The sequence below is a fragment of the Lissotriton helveticus genome, chromosome 9 (assembly GCF_964261635.1).
Source record: "Lissotriton helveticus chromosome 9, aLisHel1.1, whole genome shotgun sequence".
Lineage (NCBI taxonomy): Eukaryota > Metazoa > Chordata > Amphibia > Caudata > Salamandridae > Lissotriton > Lissotriton helveticus.
Genome location: NC_136070.1, coordinates 1,149,423,461 through 1,149,437,878, shown reverse-complemented (window position 1 = coordinate 1,149,437,878; position 14,418 = coordinate 1,149,423,461). Strand labels below are relative to the sequence as shown.

At 46.6% G+C, this 14,418-nt stretch overlaps 2 protein-coding genes across 2 annotated transcripts in view; one reads left to right on the top strand and one right to left on the bottom strand.

The window, feature by feature from the left end:
- The window catches only part of CACNA2D3 (calcium voltage-gated channel auxiliary subunit alpha2delta 3), a 2,522,256-nt gene that overhangs the window by 1,983,340 nt on the left and 524,498 nt on the right, over window positions 1-14,418 (top strand). The gene's annotated exons all lie outside the window — the stretch shown is intronic.
- The window catches only part of LRTM1 (leucine rich repeat transmembrane protein 1), a 74,038-nt gene that overhangs the window by 39,126 nt on the left and 20,494 nt on the right, over window positions 1-14,418 (bottom strand). The window contains exon 2 of the mRNA XM_078661586.1: window positions 6,664-7,260. Within this exon, the coding sequence (XP_078517712.1) occupies window positions 6,664-7,260 (597 nt within the window). The remainder of the gene's footprint in view (window positions 1-6,663; window positions 7,261-14,418) is intronic.

Here is a 14,418-nt window from a genome sequence, read left to right as displayed (position 1 = left end):
AAGGCATTTTATAGTCCAAAATAGGCCGATTACCTGGCAAGAAATAACTGCAAGGGCGGAAGGCCATCGAAGCCGACTTTTCTCGAATATCTATGCGTTCTCCATTTGATAACGAATACCAGTGTTATTTTGGACACCCCTAGCCAATTTATGATAATTTTTTATGGGGCCAATATTAAAGGGGTGGGAAACTGGTATAAGTTGCTACATAAGGTGGGACAGGCTCCGCGATAGAGACTCATCTGGACAAAATAACACGGGAGACTGGGTGTAGGTTGAATACAAAAAAATGGGAATCTATATGCCTCTTAGGAAGTAAATCCTTGCGTGCCGCACATTTTAAAAGGATGGCCTTCCTATCGCGATGGCTATCTTATTTAACTCCGGCCGCTTTAAAAAAAAGATTTCCAGGTGTAGAAAATAGGTTCTTTCATTGCCAAATAGATGGGTAGGGCGGATGGCATCATATTTTTTTTACATGCTCAGGACTCAGGCCTCCTTGGGAAGAAGTTTTTTCGGATATTGGGCAAGCAATCGGTAAGAGTATTTCTCTCAAGGCCGAAGCTGTATTGTTCGGTACCAGGCGAGATGAAAAGTTACTATCCAAGCCCGAAAAGACCTTCCTATTTATTTCATGTATGGTCGCTCGCTCCTTAATCTTACAAAATCGGATATCCAGGGAAATACCTTCTCATCTGAAGTGGTTCAATAAATTGAAAAGAACTCAGAAATGCGAGGAAGCTTATGCTAGGAGGGTTGGAGCTACTAGGAAATTTGAAAAGAATTGGAAGTCTTTTAATGAACTGATGGAGTTTAAAGAGAGATCATAGTGCCAGGGATGGCTAATTAAAGCAGCAGCTTTTTGGTAAATTGCACTAGCACTTTTTTCTTATTGCACTTGATAGCATTTGCACTTTTTCTGGCACTTTATAGAATGCATTTTGCACTGTGGACTAGGATGCAAGAAACCGCTACTGCCACCAAATATTAACATATTGTATCTAGTTGGTTTTTAGGCGATAAGATGGCTCTAGCACTTTATCCGCATTGCAACGTAGAAGTATTGGGAATGTTTTCATATTGCTACTGTGTCCCAGGACAAAGCTGCAATGTTTTTTTTTTTTGGGGGGGGGGGTTGAAACGAAAACACAATCAGCTGCTTTAGTTTTAGCTCCTTGTCTTTTTCCCATTATGTATTTTTTGGTAGTCAGTCTAATTTTGTAACTGGTTTTAATGTTAATATCAGTGAAAATGTGTTTCAGTACATTATGTATTTTCATGAACCTAATGCTCTGCTCAATAAAATAAAAAAATAAAAAACACTATTTTGTTGAACATACATATTAACCCAATAGTCTAAAACAAAAATCAAAACTGACAGCTTTGGTATTTCACAAACACTAAAAATGAACAAACAGTGAATACATTTAGTTTGAAGTAACCAGTCAAAATCAAGAAAGTACCAGTCAAAATCAAGAGAGTATACCACATTTCATTTCATTGAACTTTTTCAAATATATATACACTGGGATTACAAGCCAAAGGTGACAGATATTTTGTTCATTTTTAATGTATGTGAAATACCAAATCTGCCGGTTTTTTGTGTTAGACTATTGTGTTAATTTGTACGCTCAACAAAATCCAGTGTTGTCCAGATCTGTTGTATGTGAATTGAAAAAATTACTGAATTTGAAATTGGTCTAAAGAATTGACATATTAAATTATGAAGACCAAGACAGTTGTAAATTTGGCCTGATTCTGTTTAAAATTTAAAAAAACAGCATTCCAAACAGTCAGCTAGGTCGCTCTTATTTTTTGTACTTTTAGAGAGTTGGCATTTTCCTGACTCAGCCATTTATTGCTTGTAGCCTGTCCGGTCACATGACAGGGTGCTGCTGGCAGTTGAGTTTTGGGTATGCCTCCTAGACAGCCACATATAATAGGGAGCTTAGGTGTGCCTGGGTGGCCATCACTAGCAAAATGGGAGGGAGGAGCTGGGCTCAGCCCCCCTAAAAACAATATATTAGGCTGTGTCCTTCCTTCACTCAAAGGCTGCATAACCCCTGTAGTTAGTTGAGCCAGGACAGGGAAGGCAGGATGCTCTGAAGCTTCTCGCACACTTCAGAGGCACAACTGGGCATAAATACTGTACCTCAGATAACAACTTTTCAATCTTTTTCTGAACCTGTGGATGCTCTGCCAGAATGAAGGACTGCTGTGCTGCTGCAAGGACTGGCACTCTGATGGACTTCTACTGTAACAGAACTGTTGCCCTGCTGTGCTTAAGTGCTGCCTGCTGCCCTCCTGCCTGTGGTAGAAGAACTGGACCTGTAACGTCATCTTGAGCCCAGGACCTCAGATTGGCGCCATTGGCTAGTCTGCTGGACTCCTGATCTGAGCCTCAGGAACACGAACGGCTACCCAATCAGCACCTGGAACTAGCTATGGCGACTTCCTAGCCCCCTAGTGGTACCCCTCAGCCCCTGGACCCTTGGTGTGACTCAGAGACCTTAAATCAAGCTTTTGGACTCTTCGCAACCACAAGACCACTCCACAAAAATCAGCTGAAGCCGCAGCATCGACGACTTGCAGGGGACTGCCAAAGCAAAGCTTCAGCTCACCAGTCCACAATGCCTGGCCTGAACATTGTGCTAAGCCGACAGCCTCTCACAACACTATCCTTGCTCCTCTTGGTCCTCTACATTGCACACTATGACCCTGTAGTAAAACACTCCTAAAACTAAGGCAGCTCTTAAACAATTTCGCAAACTTACACGTCAAACGACGAGAGAGCATTTCTTGTTGAATAGCAAGAATGCTGTTAACTCTTCCAGAGAAGTCATTAATATTGTCAAATCTTTTATTATACTAGAAGTGGTTAAAAGTGCTTTTCATCCACCTCATGCTCTCCTCTCCAGCCTTTCTGATTTTTCTTCGTTAGAAGCCTGCTCAGCAAATCTACCAATACCACTCAAGAGGCCAGCGTCTGTTTGTTGGATATTTGCCAAATGTCTGAAAAAGATTCTCTTGGGGATCTACTGAAATGTAATTCTGGCTCCTCAGAGGACCCCTGCCCTCCTCAATTTCTTAAACTGGCTCCCCTTAGTGTTAATCCAAATCTCAACAGGATCTGGAATGCCTCTTTAAAATCTGGTATTTTTGCCTGCTATATGGAAACCGCATTTCTACTACCACTGTTAAAGAAGCAGAATGTGGATCCTGGGGTGCTCAGCAATTTTAGGCCCATCTCATTACTACCTGCACCTTCAAAGTTCTTAGAAAAGCTGGTTTAACAATGGTCTTCCTTTGTTGAAGACTATGATCTACCTTCACTACAATCAGTCTGGCTTCTGTACAGGTTAAAGTAAAGAGGCCACCTAATTGGAAGGGTCTGAGGCTGTCAAAGAAGTTCTGGACAATGGTGCATATGTCATGGTAGCACACACTCTACCTTGCTGAATAGATTAAGCCTGGTTGGCTTTCAGGGCACTGTGCTGTCATGGATGTGATCTTTTTTGGAAGATCGTTCTCAGCGGGTCTTTCTTCTCCCATTTACATCATTGCGTAAACCTCTGGACTGTGGGGTGCCACAGGGGTCTGCTGCTTTTCAATATGGCCCCTCTGGCCACCCTGAATGAGACCTGGGGAGAGAACGTTTTTTCAAATGCAGATGACACACCACTGGTGTTTTCGTTTAGAGAGCATACAGAAGCTGCCTATCTCAATTTTTAAAGAGTGCCTTAAAGGCATTGCCAATTGGATGAACATCAACTGTTTGAAATTGAATGTGGATAAAACCAAAGTGCTCTTCTTCAGTCAGATGGCTCCTCCTTCCTCTAGCCTCAGGTGGCCAACCAAACGGAATCCTCCTCCAGTACCAGCCATTTTGGCTAGAACTTTAGGGATCATGTGTGACCCTGACCTTTCTTTTGCTACTAAAATTAGGCAGATTTCTTCCTGAAGTTAGGATCTGTCAGAAAGCCATTGCATCTACTTCCAGAAGAGACCTGAAAGATCGTAATACATGCTCTTGTGATATTTTGTTTGGATTACGAAAAAAACTTATATCTGGGTCTTCCTGCTTTCCTGACTATCAGACTTCAAATGTTGCAGAACGCGGCGGCCAGGCTGATTTGATGGGTCCCTTCAAGACATCACATTTCACCACATTTGAAGCAGCTTCTCTGGATTGATTGACACAAAACTTGAGAAGGTAATACTTCAGCGGAACTAACTTGGCACTGCATCTGAATTGCGCTCCATTGTGGTTGGCCTGAACTTTTGATTTTAACCTGAACCAGCATGACTTGATAGCTCATTTTGCTTTTAAGCACTATTCATCCCATTATTTATTTTAAACTCCATAACTACAGTTCTATTGAATGGAGTTTTTGTTGTTGTGGTCTCGTTTTATTGGTCAAGCAGCAACTTTAATCCTTGCCAGAGCAAGGATCAAGCAAACACTAAATTGACCTCTGATCAACCCCCTAGTAGCTTGGCATAGAGCAGTCAGGCTTAACCTAGGGGAAATGTGTAAAGTATTTGTGCAATACTTTGAAAAGTAAAACAGTGAAAACACCACACAAAAAGATCCCTCTCTTGGTTAGAAAATTGAGCTTAATTTAATAAATAACAAAAGACCAACACAACAATAATCCAATTAGTAGAACTGGAGAAATTGAATTTTAAAATTTCTAGAGAAAATAGTGCCAAGAGGCATAAAGCACCAACTGTGGATATCTGGTCACATCGGACAGGAACATATTCAAAAGGTCAGGCCGGTCGCAATGGATCAAAGGCCAACTACAGGGATCGCGTTAGGCTCGTGGAACAGAGTACCTTAAATCCTGGTTTGCGAAGCTATGCAGGGATCCGCATCGAAGATGCATCGCACGTCTATAAAAGATTCATCAGTTCTGAGGTATGGCAAGGCCTGTGGCATCGGTGTCAAGGATCTCATCGACGAGGGCTTGCGATTCAAACTCCGGAGTCAGAACTGCATTGAGCAGTCAGGCAATGTGATGAATGTGATGGTTCCGAGGAGCTGGGAGCCTGCGATGTTGAGTTTGGCATTGAGGTTGCTGTTGACGAGAGATGTGAGGGCCTGCGCCAAGGATACATCTTGCGGACGTGGTTTTTAAGGGCATGGGAGCTCTGGAGGGGATGCAAGTCTTTGCAACAGGTCGAATCCATGCAGCAGTAGAGAAGCATCAGTTCTGCTCAGGGTTACACCACGCAGCATAGGAGATATGTCGGTTCCACTAGATCCACTGAGGTTGGCAAAGCACCTTAAGCCCTCTTACAAAGATCCAGGCCTGGGATGGCACCCCTCGGCAGGGTAGACTCACAAGTGGCAGAGTCTAGATGCAGTTGTTGAAAGCCTGTTATGTCACTGAGGCCTCAGATCAGGAGGCTAGCCAACCAGCCCTTGGAGTCACTCTGGGTTCTGGATTTAAGAAATGCATATCTAGTCCTTCTCACCCAGGCAAGAGGACAGCAGGTCAGCACAGCAAAACAGGAGCCCAGCAGAGTGCAGTCCAGTGGAGAGGCAGTCCTTCAGCAGTGCAGCAGTCCATCTTCCTGGCAGAGTATCCACAGGTCGAGAACTGTACTGAAACGGTGGTGTCTGGAGTTCTTCTTTTATACACAGTTGTGCCTTGAGTGGGGAGAAGCTCCTAAATGTATATCTTTGAAGCCCACAGACATCCTGCCTTCCCTGCCCTGGTTCCAGACTAACTACAGGGAGTATGCAGCCCTTTGTGTGGAGACAGGACACAGCATATTCAGGTGCTAGTCGTGCTATGCGCAGCTCCTCCCTTCCACTCTGCCAGTGATGACCATCCAGGCACACCTAAGTTCCATATTGTGTGTGGCTGTCTAGGAGGAATACAAAAAGCTCAACTATCACTTACATCCACTCATGAGACCAGAGACAAGCTAGAGGCACTTAAATGGCTGAGGTAAGAAAATGCCATCTTTCTAAAAGTGGCATTTTTAGATTGCGATTTAAAATCCTAGTTCACTACAAGTTCAAATTTTAAATTGTGTTTCCAAAGATACCAAACTTGATCTGGTTATCATTTCCCATTTGCAAAGTACTCATATAAAATGTAATAAGGCAACTCTAATTTTATCCTATGGGAGAGGTAGGCCTTGAGGTAGTTTTTCCGTTAGGCTGGCACCTCCCTTCTGATCCTTGAATGATTTGCGGTGGTAACTTCTCCCGATTGTTCCAGCACCTGGTAAATCTAGGTGCAAGGACACCGAACCAGACCTGATCTCCAGAGTGCTATGCCATTAGGGGATAGCACTTCTGCCACTTCTGTAATTGGGGCCATACTATTTCTTATGTAAATTTTGAGATCCGTACGCAAAATCATCAAATGCTGAAATGATATGTTATTCAGATTTGAAAGTGAATGTTTTAGTTTGATGTGCTAAACACAGAGTTGTAATTTGGGTGCACTTAACACTTCTGGAGTCAGGAATTAAATGAGACTGCTGTCCAATTTATACATACAATAATATAACACTTTATTAAAAAGCGAGCTGCACATCATGAATGTATGGATGTCACTACCTACAACTCTTTTTAATTATTTTGCTCAAAAGGTAGGTGGATTTGGACGACATCTTATCAATAACATAAGTCTTAGTACTTACCTCGATACAAGAAGCTCTCTAGCCACAGTTTAAGACCAATAAGATGACAATTACACTGCCAGGGATTATCTTTGACAAGGAAGATATTCAGATTCGAAAGGGAATCAAGCAAATATCTATCTATCCTTTGAAGTTGATTGTGGCTAACTCCAATAAATGTTAGGTTTCTTGAAAAATTTCCCAAAGACTCTGGCAGATTTCCAATAGAGTTGTAAGACAAGTCCAGTTCTCTGAGGTCTGTAAGTGGCGTGAAAAGTTTGCTTTCAAGGTAAGGAAGTAAGTTTCTTGATAAATTCAGAATCTGTAGATGATGAAGTTCATGAAATGTATTTGGTGGCAGACTTGAAAGTGAATTATTTGAGAGATCTAAGATTTTGAGCCAGGGTGTTTTAATAAAAGAAGTTCGATTGATAGCTCTGAAGAGATTATCTTGCATGTATAAGACCTGAGTATCCGCAGGCAAATTGTGTGGAATCTCAACAAATCCTCGATTTCTGCAGTCAACCATCTTGGGTGACGTGTGACACTGGCACAATTCTGGGCATCCCCATACTGCATGTGTTATTGACATAACACTCAAAACCAAAACCAGTACACCTGCAGAAGAAATAAAGATGAAACACTGGTTTATAACTAGTTGTTGCAGAGAGAATATATTTAATAAAAAACATTTACTTAAGAATAATATATGATTATATGGCTGCTCACAAACATGCAATCAGTGGGTCCTTGTTTAACTGTGTCTCTCTACAGCATAAATAACTTATGTGTACTTATTTACAATCTACTAGCGGAAGAGAAGTCAACATTAATGCATTCACAACTATTGGACCTTGCCACAACATGACTATTCCAAACATGAAAAATGAGAGATATAGGAAAGGTATAATAATTGAAACACTACTGGCATCAACATTAAATAAATACAAGTGAACTAACTGTAGCACAATCAGGACTAAGCCCTTCACAGGGACTGGTCAGACACATTGGGTCCAATTCATACAGTGAAACTTAGACTTTATTTTAAGTATACTACTTTTAGTAAGCGCGGGAGGTGGGGCAGGGGAGTGGGTGTGAAAGTGACAAACAACGGGATAGGGAATGTAAAATAAGTAAATAAAACCACTTACGTTGTGCTCACCGCATCGCCGACTCTGCGAGCGCCAGGTAAGTGGTTTGTTTTATTTATTTAGTTTACATTCCCTATCTCGTCATTTGTAACTTTCACCACCCCTCATCCCTGTCCCTGCTCTGCACTTACCTGCACAGGACACCACTGCTTATGGATATTCACAAAGGTATATTCATCAGTACTAACTTTACAGGTGCAGAGTCTCGGTGAAGCCTCTGCTCTTGGGGGCGGAGGCTCTGCCCCGTGAAGTTAATACTCGTAACTTTACCTTTGTGAATACCTAAAGGTCATAAACTTAGACTGAAGTCTACGTTTACCTTAGTGAATTTGTCCCATTGCCGGGTGTGGTCAAAATACAAGGGATGAGTGATTATGATTTAACAAAGGGGAATAAGAAAACATCTTTCTTAGGTCGAATCTACAAAACCTACATAAACCTGGAAATGGATTTGATAAACATGGAAACAAAAACATTTGCAGATTAGCTTCATGAACTTGATAATGGTACATGTTGTTAATAAATTCATTCTGGAAGAAATAAACTCTTCAAACTGACACTCCATTTCTGTACACCAAATGTAGGGCCACCAATGAAAGTCTACGACTCATAAAACATCAGGATCAGCATTTGGGGTATTAAACATCCAGTCAGAGAGGTGATGAATGTAGATTTTGCTTGGAAGTGGAGAGTACAGTGTTAGAAAGACATCAGGAAGGAGTGAATTAGAAAGACATCAGGAAGGAGTGAATTGGGACAGGCAGTACAGAAAATAAATCATCTAGCACCAGAAAGCAAAAAATGGAGAACAGAAAAAGTTACTGGTTGAAGATTTCCAATAAGAGATTACAATGAAACATTAAGGGAAACAAATAGTGGAGTAAATACAACTGAACTGGAAACAAAAATGTACGGTACCTTACGGTAAGGAGGAAACTCTTCTCGCTTTGGCGCCTTCATTCTCAGGCTGCAGCAGGCGTGCAGCGCTTTTTAAACCTGCATTTTACTCGTGTTTGCATTTGTTTTAAAAATTTGATTTCTCACCTGTTTTTTAATAGCGCGGTAGCGCCCACATTCTCGCACCATAATAGTGCCCCCCACCGCTTGCAGAAGCGGAGCGCTGTCACCTGGTACAATTGTTTGGGGCAGGAAGTTGGGGCCGCCATATTGGGGCTGCTGCCTTGCAGCGCGCCACCTTACTCAGCGCTCTAGTTCTCCGTGTGGAGAACGAGGAGGCTGTATTTAAAGCTCGCTTTTCCCGCGCAGCGGTGACGCGCAGCGGAGGCGCCTGACTCGCGCCTGAGTCAAGCCAGAGTCCTGCCCGTCAGCGTCCCGGCGGCGTCTCGGTTGGCGGACGGGGCTCTGCTCTCCTAGAATGTGTAATTTTGGCGCACTTTCGGTGTGGTACTCATCTGAGGAGTTGTGCTCTCTGAATCATAGGGAGAGCCGCTGCTGCTCTGTTTTTCCGGGTCGCCATAGGGGTAAGTCGCGATGCCCAGGCTGTGGCTGGCGTCCTAATCGGGTACTGTCATCAGCCCCGATTAGTAATATAGCTGGCGCTGAGTATGCCTGCATGCTGCTAAACACCAGATCGGCGTGCAGTCATGCGCAAGACATTTTTGACCTTCTCGAGACTGAGAAGCCTCTCTGCTTAATGTTGACGGAGACTTGGTGGGGAGAATCCTCTAACCCCGATGTGGCTATGGCAATTCCGCCTGAGTATAACATCTTCAGGAAGGACAGAGTGAAGGGCAGGGGCAGTGGAGTCGCACTGGTGGTGAAGAAGGGCACGTTGTGTACCGTCTTGCCCACAGAGGACATCCGTGGCTCGGAAGCGCTTGCTTTTTCAATCATGTTAGCGCCGCACCAATCAGTGAAGGGACTGTTGGTCTATCGACCCCCTGGCCCGCTTGGAACGTTCCTCGCAGACCTTGACTCGGTGTTGTTGGGTCTAGCCCTGAAAGCAGAACATTGCTTAGTGGCGGGGGATTTCAACATCCGGATGGATGATCCGTCTGACCCCGCGGCTATAAAGCTTTCGGAGGCCATGACTCCGCTGGGTCTTATTCCTTATTTGCAGGGGCCGACTCATGCTAAGGGGCATACGCTTGACCAGGTTTTCTCTACATCCCCTTTGGTGGTGAAAGAGATTCTCCCGGTCTTGTGGTCGGATCACTGGCTTGCCAAATTTGTCATCAGCGGCATTGTCAGGTCGTCTATCCCTGCCCCACAGCAACGGGCACGAGCCTTTAGAGCATTTAGCAGAGTGACCCCTGAAATGCTGGCTCTGGCTGCTTCGAATCACCCTTGCCCTCTTTCGGGTGAGCTGGAGAGAGATTTGGAGTCCCTGCAAGAATGGCTTACGGAGAGGCTTAATGACCTGGCCCCGATGTTGCCCCCCCCGCCTGACATCAAAGCGGCCTTCGGCCCCTTGGTTTACTACTGCACTGTGGGCTACGCGGCAGCAGTGCAAGGTAGCCGAAAGGGCCTGGCGGGCACATTATGACAGCAGGGACAGGTCTGCCTACAAGGCTGTGGTTAAGGCCTACCACCGGGACATCCGCCTCGAAAAGAAAGCCTATCTCGCGGGGAGAATTGAAGCGGCCTCGAACTCCAGTAAGGAGATTTTTACCATTGTTAGAGAATTTATTTCCCCTCGGACCATCGCAGCGGAAGAGGTGCCCTTACAATCCTGGGCGGCGGATCTTGCTTGCTTCTTTACAAGCAAGATTAAACTCATCCAGGACTCTTTTCCATCTGGAGTACCTGTCAGGCCGCCGATATCCGAGGTTGGTATGTCTCCTCCTGTCGTGCAGGGCGCCATATTGGCCGAGTTTCCATCGCTGCCAGCCTCCGCCTCTTTAGCGCTTATGGGCAATTTAAAATCCGGGTCTCCGCTTGACCCCTGCCCAGCCAAGCTCTTGGGTAAATTGGCGGAAGTGGTCAATCCACTGGCGCACCCTCTTCTCAACCTATCGTTGAGTCAGGGAGTGGTTCTGCCAGTGTGGAAGCAGGCAATGGTCATCCCGCTGCTTAAAAAGCCGGGGCTCGACCCGAAGGTCCCAGCCAATTATAGGCCGATTTCGTTGCTGCCGGCCCTTGTAAAAATCTTGGAGAAGCACATTCAGTCGGTGCTCTCCAATTTTTTGGAGTCCCATGAGATCTTACATGACTCCCAGTCTGGCTTCCGTTCAAATCGTAGCACCGAGACCGCGCTCCTTGAGGTTTCTGAAACCATTAAAGGGGTGTTGGACACTGGGGGCAAAGTCATGCTGGTGTTGTTGGATTTGTCGGCGGCTTTTGACACCGTCCCCCATGATGGCCTGCTCGCAAGACTCTTTGAGATTGGTCTTCGGGGGACGGTGCTCAGATGGTTTTCGTCTTTTCTAGCCGGCTGCCGGCAAACGGTCTGGACATCACCTGACACCGCTGTGATGCCGCCTTTGGGAGTCGGGGTCCCTCAGGGCTCTATTTTGAGCCCGACCCTGTTCAACATCTTTATGACCCCTTTGGCGGCGGTGGCGGAGTCATTTGGTGCCCGGATCGTGTCGTATGCCGACGACACCCAGCTCCTCTTCTCTTGCGAGAGAGGGGCTGACTTTGACGGGGAGAGTATCCGGAATTGCCTTGGGGTGGTGTTCACATGGTTCCAACAGAACAGCCTCAAGTGCAATTCCGATAAATCTGAGGTACTCTTCTTCGGGTGCGATACGGAGCCTAGCTGGCAGGCCTGGTGGCCCATCGACATGTTCCCTCCGTCCGGCTCTTCCCCCATGGCTAAAAACTTGGGGGTTAAGATGGACAGGGGGCTGACGATGAAAGCCCAGATTCTGGGGGTGACCGGCACCTGCTTCGGCCTTTTAAAAATGTTGCGGAGGTTTTTGCCTCTCTTGTCAGAGGAGCACCGGAGGCTGACCTTACAGGCTCTGATAGGCTCCAGGTTGGATTATGCCAACATTCTTTACCTGGGCCTACCAGAGTATCTGCTGCAGCGCCTTCAAGTTGCGCAGAATGCGGCGGCCAGGGCCATTTTTGGTCTAAATAGACGCACCAGCGTCTCCGGGTTACTGGTGACGCTGCACTGGCTACCTATGCGCAAACGGATCGCCTTTAAGGCTATGACTTTGGCCTACAAGGCGCTCCATGCCGTGGGAGCAAAGCATCTCCAAAAGAGAGTGGCCTTTTACCACCCGGCTCGTGCGCTGAGGTCGGAATCTCTACTGTTGGCGGTTGTCCCTCGTGTTAAGAGAGCCCGCCTGGGCGGCCGCTCTTTCAGTTTGTTGGCTCCACAGATGTGGAATTCGCTTCCACTCCCACTTCGGGGGGCTACTACTCTTCTTGATTTTAGAAGAGGTCTCAAAACGTGGCTGTTTACCCAGTAGGTTTCCCAGCAGTTCTCTCTTTTTTGTCTGTTTGTTTTCTACTCTTTTAACTGTGTTATGTTACTGAATTAGTTCTCCTTACCGAAAGCGCCGGGAAACTCTTTTTGAGTAACCGTTGCGCTATACAAAAGAATAAATAACATAACATAACATAACAAAAAACCTGAGTTCCATTGGCTCCAGTTATTGTCTATTTCTTTGAATGTTATTTAGAATTTGGCTTAGGGCGCAAAGGAGGCTCTACATTTTCCTGACATCTCAGTGAACTTCTGTGGTTCCATTGTGTTGCTCTTTTTCTCCAGACATTCTCTAGTGTCTTGATCAGTATTTTAGTGCTAGATATTTTTGATGGTGTGGATAGTAGTGTAATGGTGCTCTGTGAGTTTTTGGTGAGTTTCTTGTCAGAGTTTTTTAAAGCTTTCTTGTGATCACTCCTAAATGTAGAACCTACGTTTGGTCCATAATTCTACATAATTGGCACTAAAACTGCCCAATGGACTAACCAATCTAGGGTCATTACAGGGTTTAGGGCAGAAGGGATAGGACTGACCACAAAGGGGCAGAGCAAGGAGGGGCCGAAAAGTAGGGAAGCCTCAGAATGGGATGCCACTCTTCTCTACACTTCAGCATCACCAACGAAAACCCCATTGTAGCACTACCAAGCCCAGATGTCAGTTCCTTCGTGCCACTTTGCCCACTGGGAGCAGCCCAGTGACTTCAATAAAACTTGTCTTCTTCTTGAGGACTTTCAGGATGCCCTGAGTATTTTCCCCGTACTTTCTTTTCTGATCTGACTGGCTATGGCAAACCTCAGGTCAACCCTAGCAAGGTTAATAACAAACATAACTGAAGAAGTAACTGTCCCCCTTAAAAAACTAAGATTTACACATAAAAGCTAATAATGTCAGAGCTCTGAAGAGAAGGAAACATAAGTGCTACAATATAATTTGCTCACCCCCGCGCCGCACGGCCACCAGCTGCTGCGTGTGTCTCCCTCTGCCTGCCCTCTGCCTGCCCTCTGCCTCGCCGCCGGCCTCGCTGACGCCTGGCCGCTCCCCTCTGGTTTTGCCAGTGTTTTTGCCCAAAATTTGTGCTTGTTTTTCTCTGTGCCGTCCGATCGCTTTTTTAGCTGTTTTCCTCTGTTTTGCCCGTCTATTGTGCCTGTATTCCCCTGTGCTGTACCATCGTTTTTCCTTCCTGTTTTTGCCTTATTTTTCCCTCCATTTGTGCCTGTTAATTGTAATTTTATCCTCTTTGCTGTGTCCAGTGTCCTTCCTGTCTGCCCGCCTACCTCGCCGCCCTCCGCTCTCCCTCCCTGCTTCCCGCCTCCCGCCACCGCCTGTGGCCACGCCCCTTTTCTCTTCTGTTCCCTCCCCGCTCCCGCCTCCCAGCTGCTCCGCCCACCCGTGCACTTCGCCTTAAATGGCGACCGTGCGAACGCGCAGCGGGCGCGCCGATTGTGCGCCGAAGGCGCGCCAAAGGTAAGCCCGTCTACGCCCGTCCGCGCCTGGACCGCGCCCAGTGCCAGGACCCCTGGCCCACGAAGACCCCGACCGACCCGCCTGACGTACTCCGCCGCCACCCTCATCGCACTCAACACCGGCCGACTTCCAGACTGCCACCAAGCCACTCCACGACGTACCCACGGACCTTTCAGCTGCCACGCCTGCAAGTTCACCTGCACCCGGACCTGCCCCGCACCAGCACCTGCCAAGTCGAACACCAGCAGCACCCACCTCAAGTGCATCCTGCTCAACACCCGCTCCGTCCACAGACACGCCATCGAACTCTGGAACCTCCTAGACGCCACAGCCCCTGACGTTGCCTTCCTCACGGAGACCTGGATGAACGCCTCGTCAGCTCCTGACATCGCCATCGCCATCCCAGAGGGCTACAAGATCGTCCGGAGGGAACGAAACGCCAACCAGATGGGAGGAGGCATCGCCATCATCCACAGGAGCACCATCCGTCTTACGATCAGCATCGACAACACTCTGACCAGCGCCGAACACCTGCATTTCCAGATCCACACCAACCCGAACACCACCCTCAGAGGCACCCTGATCTACCGACCCCCTGGACCACGCACGCAATTCAGCGAGGACATCGCCGACTTCGTCAGCCCGCATGCCCTCCCCTCCGCTGACTACATCCTCCTGGGAGACCTCAACTTCCATCTGGAGAACAACAACGACCGCAACACCAGCACCCTGCTCGACAACCTCGCCAACCTGGGACTCAAG